At 54.4% G+C, this 17,248-nt stretch overlaps 1 protein-coding gene across 2 annotated transcripts; it reads left to right on the top strand.

Moving 5' to 3' along the window:
- The first annotated feature begins 263 nt into the window (after positions 1-263).
- Positions 264-16,624, top strand: CUNH6orf132 (chromosome unknown C6orf132 homolog). Of its 2 annotated transcripts, none has more exons than XM_062605363.1 (5): positions 264-388; positions 5,531-5,646; positions 10,346-10,421; positions 10,766-13,610; positions 13,957-16,624. In XM_062605363.1, exons 2-5 carry the CDS (start codon positions 5,575-5,577, stop codon positions 14,060-14,062), a joined length of 3,099 nt encoding a protein of 1,032 aa, XP_062461347.1. In that variant the 5' UTR covers positions 264-388; positions 5,531-5,574; the 3' UTR covers positions 14,063-16,624. The 2 variants fall into 2 exon arrangements, with proteins under 2 accessions (XP_062461347.1, XP_062461346.1); XM_062605362.1 differs by lacking the exon at positions 264-388 and adding an exon at positions 981-1,267.
- The last annotated feature ends 624 nt before the right edge of the window (positions 16,625-17,248 follow it).

The raw sequence follows: 17,248 nt of genomic DNA, 5'->3' as shown, positions 1-17,248 counted from the left end.
TTGTAGCAAAAAAAAAAGAAAGGTGGTAAAAATCTTAACTTCAAAGTGATTAAGTGATATTTATCACTGAAAAAAAAAGAAACCTCCATCATTTAACTCTAAAAACGTGCTGGAAATGGATATAAGAGAGGGTGACTTTGCCCTGAAGCTGTGAGCTGTGTTCAGAGTTAATGTTGTGACAGGTATTTGGGGTTTAAAGTTCTCCAGAGATCCAGCATTAATAACCAATGTTACTCATTAACTCTCATTTTTGACATGTATGACACAGTAAATTGCCATCAATTTTAGACACTTGCTTTTGTACCTGAAACCAAGAAAGATTTGGGGTCAAGTCCTACTATCTTTAAGCTTTTGCATCAAGGAAGTCCCAAGCACTCACAGCACACAGGTTGCATTGGGTTGGGGTGAGGTTTAAGGCAAAGGACAGTCCCCCTGAGGCTAGTGGGGATCTGCACGTGGAGGATGGGGACTTGGGTGCTCTCCCCAAAAGCTCAGTGCTAATTTGCTTCATAGCACACACACACAGAGCAGAAGGAAAGGATTGTGCTTCAGCTTCCCTTGGCTCCATCTGGCATTTCCTTGTACTCAAGGACACCTGCAGACCTCAAACCTGGATGCTCAGTATGGGGCTAACTTGAAAAGGCTGATAGTGTGTGTTGGGGCGGGTTTGGGGGGGCGGAATCAGATGTGGTAAAACAAGGGGGAATGGCTTTAACCTGCCAGAGGGAGACTGAGATGAGCTCTTAGGCAGAAGCTCTTCCCTGTGAGGGTGCTGAGGCGCTGGCACAGGGTGCCCAGAGAAGCTGTGGCTGCCCCATCCCTGGCAGTGCTCAAGGCCAGGTTGGACACAGGGGCTTGGAGCAAGCTGCTCTAGTGGAAGGGGTCCCTGCCCGTGGCAGGGGTTGGAGCTGGAGGAGCTTTGAGCTCCCTTCCCACACAAACCACCCCGTGCTTCACAGGGCAGGGGCGGCCCGGGTGCGACGGGAGGCACCTGGATGGAGGGAGGAGCCGAGGGAGGGGCGCGCCCGGCCCGGCCCCCCCTATCCCTGCGTGGTGGCAGCGGCCCCGGTGCGGCGGGGATGCCGGTGCGGAGCGCGGCGGGCAGCGCCGGGGCTCGCCACCATGAAGAAGCATCACTCGGTGCAGGGCACCTTCAGCCGCCTCTTCGGGAAGCGCCAGCCCAGCCCCGCCGCCGCGTCCCTGTTCGCCACCAACCCGCCATGGATCTTCACGCAGGAGGTGACCTCGGACAGCGCTGGTGGCACCGGTCAGTGTCCGCTCCTCACCTCCCGGGGCTGGGAGCGGGGCAGCTCCGTGCGCGGGGACCGGGAACGAACGGGACGGGGACGGCGGGCGCACGGAGCCGGGCTGCTCCGAGCGGGGCGTGCGCTCTGCGGGCTCCGGGGAGCCTGAGACCGGCGCCGGGCTCCGGTGGGTCCCGGCCCGCCCCGGGAGGTCCAACTTGCCTAAAGCGAACTGCTTTGGGTCCGTTTTACTGCCCCCAGCAGCTCTTTCCCACGCCGCGTTCCATCAGCGCCTCCCCGGCTTTTACTTATTTACTTTAGAAACCTGTTCCGTGCAGGGCTCTGTGCTTGGAGGGGGTTGAGGGCTGCCCCTTCCCCGGGTTTATTTGTATTTCCCTGTGGTTTTAATTGCAATACTGTGCCCTGGAGGCTTATGGAGGAGGGAGCCAAATTAGCAGTCGTGGAGCCAGGTAGATAAAAGATTAGCAGGTTGTAGATGAAGTTTGGTGGCTGTAAGATTCCAACAGCTCCTTCCAAGCTTAGGAACGGCTTGGGTGCTTGCTGAGCTGTGCACTGTTGAAGTATTGTCCATTAATGCTGTTGCAAGGTGGTTACACCCTGAAGGCTGAGCTGGTGAAACTAAAGATAAAATGAAAATGGGACGGAGAGTTTCACACAGCTCTCGAGCACAAAAGGAAACGCGCTTGTTTCTACGGGCTGTAAATCTGAGGAGGATTCAAGCTTCTCTCTGATGTGGCTTGGATTTAAAAAGGGAAAAGAAAAGAAGTTGCTGTGTCGGCTTATTACCAGCCTGATTTCCGTGGCTGCAATTGCAGTACAAAGGCATTCCTCTCAGGTGTGGGGAATTGCTGTGTGGATCAGCTTCCAAAGCGAAAGCCAGCAGTCCTTGAAATCTGAGCCTATATAAAAGCTGTTGAATCACTCCTCAGCATCCCCTTGGCGTTTATATCATTAATGTTAATTTGTGGAGGGGAGAGTGACACACCGGCGCTGAGTGACCGTGCTCAGAGGAGCGTGTGCTGAGCTGTGGGCTCCTCACCAGCAAGGCTGTGCTCACAGCTCCTCAGTCCAGGGCTCAGACCTTCCTGTCCCTTGGTTTCCACAGTGCCATGGCGAAGCCCCGTCGCTGTTTGTTGACTCTTTGCTGTGCAGCTTCATGCCATCGCCGCTGCCAGAAGGAGTCCGCTGCTGCTGATCCCCACCTTAGCTTTTGGTGCAAAGTAAACACAAGTTAAGCAATGTGGAATGGGTGTAGGTCTGCATGTCACTGACTCAGAGATTCCTGAATATAGTGACTGATGCCGCCTCCTTGCTGTGGATACCCCAGCGTCAAACCTGCTGCGCCTACTCCAGGTGATGCAACCCTCAAGGAGGGAGAAGTTCCATTGCATGCAGTGCAGATTTGCTTATTTGACTCCGCATGGCTGAGGACACAGCTCCAGGACAGGTCTGAATGTCAGAAAGTGCCCCAAGTGTAGCCAAGGTAGAAGGGAGCCGCTTCCTGCGGCCTCCAAAGGCGTTTCCTGATCCCTCCTTCCAGGAAACGAGGCTGGCAGAGCACAGGTCTTGCTGGTGACAGGCTCTTAGCAGGCAAGTCCTGTTTATCTAGCAGAGGAAACACAACTACAAGCACCTCATTTTACTTTAATTAAGCACATTCAGGTTAGGGATGCTTAGTAATCTAGGATCAAAGACCTTGTGATCTTTAATGCAGTTTCTCACTGGGTTTACCTAGTGCCTTGTTTAATATAAACTCCCATCATTTCAAGTCTCTGAACTACTCTATCACTGCTCCACCAGACTGTCTGAATCCAAACTCTCATGCTGTATTGGCCTTAATTCTTGCTGCTTACTCACTGGGTTTGGGGTCACCCCGGGCCTTATGGGACAATAATGATAATTTGATGGCATCTCTGCTGTCCTTGAGAAGCCAGCAGCTCCTCCTGTCCCTGCTAACTCTTGGTAGGACCACACAAACTGAAGTGCTTGGTATTTTGAAAGCTAAAGAAATCCAAGGCCAGGTTGGACACAGGGGCTTGGAGCAAGCTGCTTTAGTGGAAGGGGTCCCTGCCTGTGGCAGGGGCTGGAACTGGATGGGCTTTAAGCTCCCTTCATCCCAAACCAGTCTGGGGCTCAGTGAAAATGTCCTTTATGTAAAGGATCGCTTGTAGTGGAAGGGAGAGGACATCGTGACTGACCATAAGGGCAGTGGTAGCAGGATGGGTGCTCCTGGGTGTAGCCCAGGGTAACTTGTGGTGTAGTGGGTGGGAGAAAGGAGAAGCTGGCATTCCTGCTGGACGCAGTGGCAGGTTTCAAGGTTGTGTGGAATTCATCTGCCTCCAAACTATCAATGCAGCAGCGGCTGTGGTAGCTGCGGCCCAGCCCCTGGCGTGGCCGGGTTCTTCATTCCTGGTGCTCATGCAAGTGCTTTCCATCAGCGAGACTGCTCCCAGAAGCATCTGCCCTCCTCTTTCCTCACTAAAGCTCTGTTTCCCGTGAACTTCTTGCCCAATCTCTGCCTGTCCAAGCAGGGCAGGGATTTGGTGACACCACCAGCCAGCTCCTAAGGCAGGCAGTCCTGCTTTGGGTTTTGGGGGCTTAGAAATGCAGCCCGGCCCCTTTGCCTCAGTGTGGAGCTTTTACCACCTCCACCTTTCTGCTCTTTGGCTTTTAATTGCTTGATACTTGACAGAAACTTTCTGTGCTTCACACTTTAGTGGAAGGATTCACTTCCAAGCTCTTTTAGTGGGGGGAGAACCTCAGCTCTTCACTTCTTGGTGTTGCAGGGTGCAGAGGGAGGTTGGTTGCTTCTTTCCTCTCACTGAAACCCCTATGGAAGGCTGTTTGGGAGCGCTCCTGCCGTTCTCTCTCTGCTCACAGCCATTTTGCTTGTTTTCCTCCTCGTTTTCCCTTTAATGTTTGTCTCCCTGGCTACGATCTGTGTGTCTCCTTCCAGCCTAGGTGGGGTTTACGTGCTCCGGTGCTTCTGCTTGTTAATTCATGCTGTTAATCAGCCACAAAGAGTTTAATTAAACTAATTTTATGAGCTTTATTCACGGTCAGAAATAAACCTGGCCCAAAAAGGTGTGGTTCAGGGTAAAAGCACAGGGCTGGGAACCTGGAGGCCCTGGTGCCTTTTCCTGCTTGCAATGCTGGGGCTCTGTGGCTGCTTTCTGCCTTAGTGACTTCCTTGAGAGTAGTGTTCCGTGGGATGATGTCCAGAGCATGTCTCTGTAAGGCAGGCTGAGGTGTCAATGTGTTGTGGCAGGCACTGTTCGTCCCCTGGTACCAATTGCATGGTCAGACAGAGGCTGCTCCAGCAGCGCAGCTAGGGATGCTGGTGGGGGTCAGCCACAGCAGGGAAAGCAGCTCCATCACCTCCCTCCTGCTGCCCTTGGATGATGGGACCAAAACAAGGGGAGAATCCTCCTTGGGAAGCCCCTGTGTGTCCCGGTTCCATCGCTGTGTCCAAGCAGCACAGTGAGGTGTTCCCCTCTGCTCGCCCCTTCCTGCTTGCCACAAGGCAAGGGCCAGGGACGCCTCTGCTGCCTCTGTGGTGTCATGACAGGGACCTGCTGTCATGATAGGGCTGAGAGAACCTGTAATTAACTCGGATGCAGCGGTCAGCAGGTGAGGAAGGGCAGGAGCCTCCCTCCCTCCATCTGGTGTGGTCGGGCTCTGCTGCTGCCTTCCCCCTCAATTCCAGCTGCTGATGGATTGACCAAGGTCAGATCCTGACCAAGCTTAGCACAGAACTGACTAGGCTGGAGAAGACCTTTATGGTCATCAAGTCCACGAGCTGGTCTGTGGGTGCCAGCCCTGGACCTGCTCTCCCAGGGGCCAGAGCCTCGTGGCACTATGCAGTTGCTCCTGAAGCGTTTTCCTTCCCTAAGCATCACCTGGGTGGGGAGTGAATTGAGTGCTTCTGCTAACTTTTGACCTTCCTGAGGCACATTTCAGTCAGCTCCTGTTAGAAATAAGCCTTTCAGAACAGACCTTGACATCTGTGCTTATTAAACTCCAGCATCTGGAGCTCTGGGAAGGCTCTTTGCCCTGCAGTGTGGGGCTGCATTGCCAGCACCTGGGATGTTTTTCCCCCCATCTTTAAAACACTTGGGTATTCCTCAGAATCTAATGGGGTTTGGCCATTCCTGGGAGCTGATACAGCAAGTTCTTCACAGGAATTAAGCGGTGTCCACGTTTTTCCTGTTGCCTCAAACACAGAGCTGTGGCTGCGCATCCTAACAGTCTCCTCTTCCCCTCAGGTGATGTGATTGAAGTGTATTATGGTGACAATCGCTTTGGGACAATGACTGACTCTGGCACGGCAACGCTGAAACCACGTCCGAGAGTCCGGCCTCTGCTGACGTTCTTACCCCTTGTGAGTATCCAGCCCGGTGCTGGGATTCACTGTGGCAGTGCCCAGAACCAGCTGGGCTGGCTGCTGCTCTCATCCTCTACCCGAGGGAAGAAAGCAAATGAAAAGCAGAACCACTCTATAATAATGCTGCTGGATTAGGAGGTGATCTGAGTTCATGGCTGTGTTGGACATAAGCAAGATGCTCAGGCATCAGACGTAAGCATCATTAGATTTGTATTTTCAATTAAAGGTAAAATTGCTGAGCATGTAGATGATAGATCTGGCTTGCACCACGTTTTATCTCACCGCTGCTGGCAGTATCTCGCTCTGGATCACCCATGTTGCTGGAGACAGCAATAGCAAAGCTGTGCCCTGTTTACAGCAGAGGAACAAGGAGGTGATGCAGCAGGCACCTGGGCAGAGGAGGATTCTCCATCCCTGTATAAGGGAAACCATTCCCAGTGCTCCATCTGGATGCAGGGGTTGAGCAGCAAGTGCCAAAGCAGCCAGACCCAGAGGGCTTGGAGGTGGCTTTAACCCAGCTGGGATTCCAGGAGCCACATGCACTCACTGCTGGCTTCAGCCCTGCTGCTGTGTGTGCAAGTACAGTGAGGTTTTGGTTGCTCAGAGATAGTCTGGAGATGGCAATAGCTAAATCTGAAGTGCAGGTCACTGGAGGTCGGTAAAGACAGTCACACACATCAAAGCCTTTGGTCTTGACAAGGAAATCGGCTCTGACAGCAAAGGATGTTTTTCCTCCTACATCCTTGTCCTTTAGAGCAGCCACCACCTTCAGCAGAGAATGGGCTGGTTGCTGTCACCTGGGTGCCATTGGGAGTTCCTGGGGTTGTGCGGGTGTCACTGGGAGGGCAGCTTGGGGTGGGGGGTGACAACTGTCAGGAGGGGCTATTATATCCACTGGAGAGCATAATCCGGGGGTTATGGGGTTACACAGGCTCTACAAAGGGGTTGTGCCCTCTGTGATGCTTTCCCAAAGATCATAGTGAAAAACCTCACCTGGGAACTGCAAGACTGGTCCTGAGAGACTCGTCTCTAGTAGCACAGTTTGGGTGTGCAACCATAGTGGGCACCCCATCCCTCCAGGCTTCTAGAGGGCAACTGGCCCTTTGCACCTTCTTAGAGCTTTCAGATGCTATAGTAGTGGAAGTGTATGTGATAGAGGAATAAAGAGTACGTACGTCCTTGAGATACACCCTCAGGGCTGTCGCCCAAGCCATGGTGCTTTTCTGCTGGCTCTGGGGCTTTTCTCCCCCCTATTGCTCTTGTGAGGGTCCCTCACAAACCTGTCCTTCTCTTCCAAGAGCAACAGGTTTGACTGAGGAAATCGGTAGGAATAAGAAACATTTCTGAAGGATTGGTGTGTGCTGGGTATTTGCATTATTCTGATGAGGTTTGATTAGGACTGGCACTGGCACAGGCGCTCCCGCTGCCACATCCCTGTCTGCACTGAGCCGCTCTGCAGCTCCAGCCTTAACCCTTTCTTTGCACCCACCTCCGAGGCACAGCTGTGAGTCAGGAGGATGCACACGCCCTGCCCCACAGCCTTCCTGTGCCTGGATGCCTCCCCCCAGATCACCTTCCCTTGGGCTGCTCCCGAGTCCCAGCAGGGATTGCGGGAAAGGGGGCTCTGCTGCCTGCCTCTTGGGTACCACCACATCCCCCTGCCCACCTGGCTTCCTGGGCTCTGCAGGTGCTGGCAGACCTCCTGGGGGAATAAATTCCTCTAGTTAACCCCCAAGTTCCATAGCTCTGCTTCAAAACCAGGAGTCTGGGGATAGCTCTTCACATTTGGAGATATCCTGGGGTGTCAGAGGGACCAAGGTGTCTTTTGGTTGTGTATTGGTCAGTTTCTTGTAAGAGGCAGCCTTAAACCCAGTTCATTTAATGGATGAGGGATGTGGAGCTGTTGGAGTGAGTCCAGAGGAGGCCATGGAGATGCTGCGAGGGCTGGAGCAGCTCTGCTCTGGAGCCAGGCTCAGAGAGCTGGGCTGGGGCAGCCTGGAGAAGAGAAGGCTCCTGAAGGGGAGACCTGAGAGCAGCTCCAGTGCCTGAAGGGGCTGCAGGAAAGCTGGAGAGGGGCTTGGGACAAGGGATGTAGGGACAGGCCAAGGCTTTAACCTGCCAGAGGGGAGACCGAGATGAGCTCTGAGGCAGAAGCTCTTCCCTGTGAGGGTGCTGAGGCGCTGGCACAGGGTGCCCAGAGAAGTTGTGGCTGCCCCATCCCTGGCAGTGTTCAAGGCCAGGTTGGACACAGGGGCTTGGAGCAAGCTGCTCTATGGAAGGGGTCCCTGCCCGTGGCAGGGGTTGGAGCTGGAGGAGTTTAAGGTCCCTTCCAACCCAAACAAGTCTGGGATTCTATGGGAATCGTGGGCTCCTGAGAGACTGGGGACCATGAGGACAGGCAGGTCCCCTTCGCTAGAGCAGGGGGGTTCTGGCTGTGTTCCCGCACTGAACAGCGATTCCTGGTGGTTACAGTGAAAGCTCCCCCGCCGGGATCCCCCGCGCAGGAATCTGATCCAGGTACCGCAAACTGGAAATGCTGGTTCCTGGCGCAGCGCTCCCCCCAGCCCTGCTCTGAATCAGCTGGAGCTTTGCTGGGCTGGGCACACCCCGAGCGAGCGCGGCAGAGGGAAGCGATCTCCCGGTGCATCTCTGGAGCCTGGCAGCCTATGGAGATGCTTTCCATTTCAGGAGGCAGCTCATGACGCGGGGATGGGAGGGTTTGGGGAGATGCTGAGCATTCGCAACTGCTGCAGAAACTCTCGGTGTGAGACAGGCTCGCCCAGTCCTGAGGCCCTGCTGAAATGACACGTCCGAAATCGCTCCTCCTTTCTGTGGACTGTTTCCTCCAGCTTTGCATAGATCTCTTCCGACTGCCATTCCCTCTCTGCTCCTACCCAAACATGTGATGCGTATGGTGCTTGGAAAGCAGGGCTCAGACATCTTTGTTTCCCTGCAAATGAGCAGATCCCCGTGTGCTCTGCAGGCTGGCAGCAATGCATTTCCGTAGCAAATGGGAACTGCTGGAGCTGGTTTAGATTCTCCTCTTTGTGGTTGTTACCTCATTGCTCTGGACAATTCCATTATCGGCCCTTGAAGTGCCTCTGTTAGTCTTTGTCTTCCCTCTGGCTTCCAGCTGAAGTTAAGGATCTTTCCTTGTACTGTATCTTTGGGAGCACTGAAGAGGTCTCAGCTGAGGCTATAGGGCTCACCTAGTCTGTTGTTTTACCACAAACAGAGCTGTCCTAATGCCTTAGCAAACCTCGCCTTCTCCATCAGCATGAAGTTGTCCGTTCGGTTGTGCAACCCCAGGAATGTGAATTTCCACTCGCTCTCTCTTGGCTTGCCAATAACCGGTTCATTATTCAGAAGGGATCTTTGTGGTTATAGAGGATCCTTGGTCCATCTGATGGCCTTTGCAAGTGAAACCTGTACTTCCTTATTGCTTTGTCAAAAGCTCTCTGCGGGAGCCCAGGCTGCTGCTTCTCAAGTCAGCTCTGCCCCAGCAGCTCCCCTCTTCCTCATTCCCCATGCCCAGGGCAGTGTGTGATGCTAATGCACTGTCTGCACCCTGGATGGGGCTGGCTGTATAAACCCAGCTTAACCTTTGATCAAGGAGACTTTGGAATCCCGTAGCAATCTCCTGTAGAAATAGCGATAATACCAGTGAAAGGCAAAGGGCACGGCTCAATCATTATCTAGGCTTTTGTATGCAGAACACCACTGCGCTGGTGCAGGCTGATGGCAGGATAATGGGCTGTTAACAGCTAATGCAAACACCTGCCCCAGGTAAGTAGGAGTGCAAGAGGGTGGACCCTGGAGCCGGGGAATGGGACAGTGCGTCCTTGACCATTGCCCATGGGGTCTGCAAGCTTCTGCTGCTCATGGTGTTGTTTCTGTGCTATGGGTCTCTCCCAGTGCTGGTATGTGGAAGTCCAGGCCACTGCCTCCGTCACAGCCTGATTCAGCATCAGTTTGTGGTCAGGACACGTTAATGTAGGTGTGATGAGCAGCTGCAATCTCCCTGCAGTGAGTCAGTGGAGGGAAGGAGAGGCTTTCTGCTCCTGGTAGGTGTACCGGAGCCCTGGTCAGCACTGCAGGTGAGTCAGTGTGCCATGAATATCTCATGGCGGGTGGCTGTAATTACACAAAGCATCCTCGCAGATGTGTAGGCTGCTAAATTGCATGGTCCTTTACCAGCTAAAGGCACTGCTGAGTGTTCAGCATGAATGCGAAGGGAGTAACTGAGAGTGAAACACAAACCACACAAGCAGCAGTTTTCCTCAGTGTTCACATCTGCTGTTTCCCAAAAAGCTGGAAGTCTGCCTGTGACTTTAGGGTGGTGTGTACCTGACTGTGGTGCGAGCTGGCAGTGCTTGGTGGGGAGCAATGCCCACAAAACCCGTGCTTCGATGTGAATGGTGAGGAACGGATGCTGGGGAGCCCTAAATGTGGATGTGAAATAGCCATGCGCCTCTCCAGCCCCTCCTCACCTGACAGCACAGGGGGGATTGTTTCTGTGGCTTGTGCAACCTTTATTGTTCATCCCTTTAAGCCCTATAACTCCATGTCTTGGAAACAGCCCTGCATCCCATCAGGTTCCTGTTTGTGTAGACAAATTACCAGTTATACAGGCTAGGGCCTGTGCTCTGATACCCTGGGCATAAACCTAACAGCTCCTTCTTCTCAACTACTGCAGAATGCCCAGGAATCCCATGGGGTGGCTGTGCCAACGCCGTCAGTGCCAGAAGACTTTGAGGAAAAACCAGCTCTTGGTAAGGGATCTTCTCTGCTGAGTCCTGGGTGGCACTAAGTGCTCAGCAGCACCGTGCCCTTGGGGAAGGAAGGATGCAGGTACCAAGCTCTGGAGCAGACAGTGTGATCATGGGATTTTCGTGCTAAAACAGAGTCTACTATTAATTTGGTTTTGAAGTCACTGAAAATGAATTCATTTCTAAGGGGTGAGGTGTAGTGGCTGTTACAGTGCTGCCAGCTTCAAAGAGCTGCTCAGCAATATAAACTGCCTTGCTAGGAGGATAGCTGGCCGGAGGCGATGCTGGCCATCACTGCACTGATGGAGAGGGTGCTCATGCTGCCGTGCTCTCGCTCTTCCTTGCAGGATCTGGCTCCCAGGTCAATGGGAACTACCGAATGTACAGCTCGGTGGGGGACCTGCGCCCGCAGGCTCTCGATGGGGATGACCTGGATGAAGACATCCCTCCGCCGCCATCAGTGCCCCCACCACCCCCTCCAACGGCACCGGCACCCGCACCACCAGCCTCGCCGGTCCCTCCGCCACCCGAAATGCTGCCCCCACCACCACCGCCTGAGGTGGTGCCACCACCTCCTGCCATGGCAGCTCCGCCACCTCCATCCTCTGCCTTGTCCTCGCCCAGCACACCGGCTCCTCCGGACTTCATCCCGCCAGCCCCACCGGGAGCTCCTCCGCTCAACCGGGCCCCGGCTCCCTTCACCACCGGCATCTCCAAGTGGAAGTCCGAGACAGTGCTGAACACGAGGCAGGCGGATGCTGAGGGTCCGCTTTGCCCTGCCGAGCCTGGGGTCCCTGCTGCCCCTGGCCCAAAGGAGAGCCTGCAGCCCAAGCACTGTCCCGAGCCTCACCTCACCTTCCCCAGGTCCTTCAAGGTGCCTCCACCAGCCCCAACCCGGTCTTCCTCCATCCCGGTGCAGGAGAACCAGCCCATGGGGCAGGAGCCCTTCCCCAGGCAGCCCCATGCCCGGCCCGCCCTCCCTCCCTGCTTCACCATCAGACCCGCAGCCAAGGCTTACGCAGGAGAAGCTGAGCAAAGGAATTCCCCATTGCGACAGGCCATCACTAAGCCAACACCCCCACCACTGAGCCCCAAGCCGGGTGCAGGGCTCAGCCAAGGGGTGAATCCTGCTGGTCACCAGTCCCCGCAGCCAGGCTCCGAGGTGGAGAAGGTTCCCCAGCCAAAAACAGCCGAGAAAGACTCTCCTCCTCCAAACCCTGAACCCCTCACTGCCAACGACCTGGACCTCCCTCCTCCGGACTACCCGACCGCTGAGGATGACTGGAGGGATGCTGGCAACCTGAGCAGGCTGCGGCACGAGCTCTCTGCCCTCCTGCGCTCCCCACGGAGGGAGGAGAAGCCAGCGGAGAAGCCGGCTGCTCCCCAGCCCGTGGATGCTGGTACCAACCACACCAGCAGCCATGAACCCAGCCTCAGTGTGCCCCAACCTGCAGGGAAGGATGTGCAGTTACCCATAGAAGGGAAGAGTGAGAAGAAAGAGGTGCCCAGCAGCATCCCCATTGCCAATGGTGGCTCTCCCAGCACGGTGCTCCCCGCTCCGGACAGCGGCTCCACCGCACAGCCCTGCAGCGTGATGAAGATCAGGAATGAGCTGGAGGCTGTGCTGTCCCTGAAGAAAGAAGGGAAACCTGCTGTGGGGCTCAGCAGCCAGAAACAGGGCTCCGAGGATGGTGGCAGCACCCCACGTATGAGGAAGAGCCCTCCTGACCTGAGGAAGAGCCCTCCTGACCCAGGTGAACCAGTGCTGCCAAAACCAGCCCCAAGCCTGCTCCCAGCACCAGCAGCTGCAGTGGAGAAGGATGAGCCAGGGCACGAGGACCATCCTGCTCCTGCCACAAGCAAGCCCACAGAGAACTCGAGCCCTTCTCCCGAGCCCCTCAACGTCAGTGTGAGCCCCCCAGACCCAGCTCAAGGCACTGTGGAGGAGCCCCCTGCTCCCACCTCGCCATCACCCCCTGTTTCTCCTGCACGGAGCTCAGCACCGCAGCCCGATGCGCCCATCTTCCAGTACAAGGTGCACCGGGCTGGGGCCAGCTCAGCAGAGCCACCCTGTGCCTCGAGCCCGGCTGAGCCACCCGGCCCCATGGGCTTGTCCAGGAGCCCCTCGGGAGCAGGGCAAGAGGAGGAGCTGATCCACCCGGTGACGGGGGAACGCGTGGAGCCGGGGTCCCCCATGGCTCTGCTGCTGGCAGCCCGGCAGCGCGCCCAGCGGGGCCGGCAGGGGGGTGAGGTGGGAGCCGTGCCACGGGCCAAGCTGCCCCTGAAACCCAGCAGTGCCTTGTCAGACACCGCCTCCACCAGCTTCTACCGCCACGAATCCAAGCCTGGCTCCTTCACCGTGGTGCCCCGGCCGCCTGCGGTGGGAACAGCGGGGTCGGGATGGAGCAGACCTCCATCCTTCTCCAGCTCCTCGGAGCAGGGCCGGGATACACGCGCCGTGGGTGATGCACAGCCCATGAGCATCCCCGGGCACCGGCGGGCTGATGCTTCCAGCCTCCTGCGAGGTCTCCTTGAGCCAGGGCAGCCGAAACAGCCCATCCCGGCCCGCCGCGGTGTGCACAGGGAGGAGGAGAACGGGGAGGCGGTGCTGGACTATGGGATTATCCCACCACCCCCTGAATTCAGCAACGAGGCGGATGAGACCGAGGCGCCTCTCCCGAGTCGGGAGGAGAACCGCAAGTGCCCCAGCTTCCCCGACAGCAGCCGGGGCTCGGAGCCCCCGCGGTATTTCAGGTGGCCCGGCTACGGCCGCAACTATGGGGGCAACCCCGAGCCCCCAGCCCTGGAGCCGAGCAGGAGGAGCAGCGACTTGGTGCCGCAGTACCCGGACTACAGCAGCTCTGCCGGGTACATCAGCCGCTGCCCGAACCCGCGCCCGCTCATCAAGAAGCGCCTTTATGTCTCCGAGCCCGACAGCTCCTACCCCCGGGCTGCTGCACCCCCCCGTGCCTCGGGCACCCTCTCCTCCTATAGCCCCGGGGGTTACAGCTCCTCGGCTGGGGACAACGGCCGTCGCCTCAGCTCCGGCCATAGGAACGGCCCCACAAGTGCCCAGGGCCGGAGGACGTCCCTTGATGGCGCTGGGAAAGCGGCTCCGTACGGCAGTGCCGATGCCAAGTACAAGGGGCAGAATGGGGATTTCTCACCCCCCAGCGCGGTGGCAGCCCCCAGGTACGTGCAGCCCTGAGCTGGCGCCTTCCCGTGTCCCTTTGGTTTGAAGGAGGGGAGGGATGGGAAGGAGAGGGCAGGGATAAGGCACTGCCCTTTGGCTCATGTGGTGCCACCTGATGCCTGGCTATGCCTGCTCCTCATCTCCTGCCCCCTCAGTCCAGGACCGTGGATGCCACACTGGTCCCAGCCATAGTGATGGCTCTCTCCACCTCATGCCACTGAATGGAGACAAACGGTGACAAAAGCCACCCTGCTCCACTAGATAAAAGAATATATAATTGCAGTATTGAATAAACCCAAAGGGTTTCCTTGGATTTCAATGACTTTCCCTCTGCTTTCCCTCCAGACCTCTCCATGGCACCTCGCAGTACAGTGGACCTACCAACACCTTCACGGTGAGGCCTGGCGCTCGGCAGCCCATCTCCTACACCTACCAGAGCGGGCACCGATAGGCTTGTCCTCAGGGCTGCTCTGCCACCTTCATCCGGCTGGGAAGCGAGAAGAAGGCATCTCACTTGGTCGTCTGCTTCCCTTTGGGCACCAGGGATGGTCCCAACCCAGCCTGGCAAACACACTGCCTGAAACCACTGATGGAGAAGGTGGGGAGTGAACCTGGGACTTGGACTCTTCTTGGATGACTGTCATGGAGAGTAGTTACTACAGAGGACAGGCTGCTGTCTCGTTACGTGAGCAAACATGGTTTTTCTTCTCCTATTTTCCCCCAAATGTATTCCTTTCAAAACTGCAGACTGATAGGTCTTCTAAGAAAGCCAGAAAGTATCCTTAGTTCTCTTTAAAGAGCATCACCACTGGAGAGATGGTTTTCAGTTGGGTTTTTCAGTTGGTTTAAATCAAAATGCTCAGGAAAAGGGAGAAACCAACTGGGAGATGTGCCGAATGGAAGCAAGCTAAATGTAAGGGAATTAAAGTAAGAACGTGAGGCCGATTGGATGGAAATGGAGTTTAGGATGTCTACATCCCAACCTCTTCTGTCCCTACCTCCTATAACAGCCTTAAGCAAATCAATTACTCCAGTGCCTTAAAACCAGCTCCTGTCTTTCAGTGCCTGTCCTGCTGAGCCAGGGACATCTCTGCCCCCAAGGTCTGAGCCCCCTTCCCCAGGGAGCAGCTTTGGAGCATGGGCCCTTGCTTTCCGATGCCTTTTGGTCACTAAGTGTTTCTGTTGGGGATTGTTCTTCATGGAGGAAGGCTGTTCCTCATGGATGGATGGCTGTAAAGCACTTTGGAGGCTTAAAACCTTGAGCAGTCCTTTTCCTTTATCAGGTGGTGGGTGTCAGTGACCCACCAAGGTGCTGTGCTGGTGGTGCTTTCCTCGAGGGGTCTCTTGCCACTTCATCCCCATGTAAACCCCACCTCTAAAAGCTAAGCCATAGAGTCCTTCTAAACTGTTATACTGAGACTTGGCTTTGGTTTGTCTGAGTTGGGGGACGAAGGAGGCTAAATTTCAGTGTAATCGTAGAGTGTTCGATGCTCCTGGTGTGTGGAATGCCTGCAGTGACACCTAAGGGAGCTGGTTTCCCTAAGTGCTTGTCTGGGTGCTGGGTGCAAGCCTGCCTGCTCTTCCTGCCAGTGCCTCCAGTGATGGTTAAGTCGTGGGGTGAGAGATATGAGTAGCCTTGAAGAGTATAAAACACTACAGAGCGAGAAATGCAGCCTCTTAAGAGACCAAAGTGTTCAATCCCAACTTCCCAAAACCAGAAACCTAGGAGCTTCCTTCTAAGTAAACGTGCTGAGAATCATTGTAAGATAAGTGTAAAAAACTTGTAGAGAATGTTTTCTAACCACTGACAGACTAAAAGCACTTTGAGACATGAGTCTACCTTTATGGAAAGCACTTTCTCCTTTCAATCCTATCAATACCATTAGTACCACTCCGGCGAAGCCTGCGTTGCACACTCCTGTGTCTGTGGGCCTGGAAGCAGATTTTGCTCTCCGATTCAACTCCAAAACTCAGTGATGCGTTTTCCCTCGGGGTGGAGTTACCGCAAGAGTTATCCCGATAGCAGTGCCACGTCGTTGATGTTCTCTGGTTCATGTTCTTTCCAACTTCACCTAACAATTGATCGGCTGTTTCGAGCATTGCAGCAGCCGCCGAGTATTCTGAACTTGCCTTTGCTGTGAATAAAATGAGAATGCAACTACCACAATGGGTCTAACAGCTAATTCAAATGGCATTTCTATGCCGGTGAATGGCAGAGACTTGGAAGGTTTCCAGACGTGCTCACTGCAGCTGGTATTGAAAGAACACGTTTTAAACATCTGGGTGTTGGTCTTTAGCAAATGTTTATGGAGCAAAGCATCTATGGAGTAACACGCTGGGTATTTAGGTGTGCCAGTGCCATGCAGAGTAGCCCTCCCTCTTAAAACACTGAAGCTTCTCCATGGGAGGAGTATCTGGAGGATTCTTACTGCGGAAGTGAAGCCATGACCCTCTTTGGGTGGCTTTGGGGTCATGGTTTAGTGTTGGATGAAGTTGAACTTGAACCAAACCGAAGAAGCCTTCCTGATAATGTTGCAAGCTGATTGTTTCCCCCTTCCTGATATCGTTTTCCCAAAATACGAAGTTATAACTGCAAATGAGTTCTCAAAAGCAGTTTTAAATGTAAAGGTTTGCTGGGAGACATCAGCCTTCAACATTGACTTTGCCCTGAAATGGGGGATGGCTGTATGAGCGATTTTTTTTCCCCCAAGAACTCTCCTAAATTATAGTGTATCCCCAACACGAGAGTGTTTTCTTCTGAGGGCAAAACGTGGAACTCCACTGGTAGCACTTGCTTTGAGTTTCACATTTACTGTTTCACCTAGACATGCAATTCCTAGGTACTTGTAAGATGGTGTTATACAGCGTGGAGTGTCTTGTTTCTAGCTGTGTATGTGTTCATATTTAATATTAGAAGCATGATAATGTCAGCTCTATGAAACAGCCGTCACTCATTCCCCTGCTGGGAATGCACAGTGGACTTAAGCTGTAAGTAAATCAGGTAGGACATGCTCGCAGTTGTAAAACTGGTTAGCATGCATGTTTTAAGCAGTGGAACCCTTCTATTCTTTAAACACTTTGGGCTCTCCCTGCTCCTTTTGAATGCATTAAGCACAAGCCTCAGATTTCAGCAACAACCACGTTTATGCTGGGGCCAATGGGAGCTGTTTGGGGTACAAAGAAACCACTGTCAGAGCTGTTGGCAGCCGGAGCACTTACGGGTGAAGCAAGGGCCTCTCAGCTGCAGGGATGGGAAGAGCCCCCTTCTTCCTCTGTCAGGTAACTGTGTCAGGACAGCACATAGATGTGCCCTGATTCCTGTTGCTGCTCCTCCTCAGCTCTGTTTCACTATATGAATTTAGCAATAGAAGAGGAAGAAACTAAGGGGAATAGTGATGGAGCCCAGCAACCATCCTTATAGCCCAGTTTGAAGCCTGACAATGGGATGATTCTCACTTCAACCCTCTCTGATGCAGTTTGGTCATTCAAGCCTTGATGCAACTTAAATTACCCCCTGCAGCTGTTTCTTCCTCAAAGGTACCTGCTAATGTAGTATAACTGAGAGCTTTACTTGTAAAGTGTTGAACAAAGTCTCTTATTTATGAGTGCCATTGAACACCAACTTTATTGCATTAAA

The sequence above is a fragment of the Pezoporus occidentalis genome, unplaced genomic scaffold (genome assembly GCF_034315485.1).
Source record: "Pezoporus occidentalis ecotype Australia unplaced genomic scaffold, CSIRO_AGI_Poc_V1 ctg92, whole genome shotgun sequence".
NCBI lineage: Eukaryota > Metazoa > Chordata > Aves > Psittaciformes > Psittacidae > Pezoporus > Pezoporus occidentalis.
The sequence above is the reverse complement of the archived record's forward strand: the minus strand, read 5'-3'. Positions and strand labels throughout refer to the sequence as shown.

Bases quoted from the DNA above. Each gene is read 5' to 3' on its own strand.
- CUNH6orf132 (XM_062605362.1), top strand. From the start codon at position 1,123: ATGAAGAAGCATCACTCGGTGCAGGGCACCTTCAGCCGCCTCTTCGGG. The intron at 1,268-5,530 runs GTCAGTGTCCGC...TCTTCCCCTCAG, and splicing joins GGACAGCGCTGGTGGCACCG to GTGATGTGATTGAAGTGTAT. The intron at 13,611-13,956 runs GTACGTGCAGCC...CTTTCCCTCCAG, and splicing joins AGCGCGGTGGCAGCCCCCAG to ACCTCTCCATGGCACCTCGC.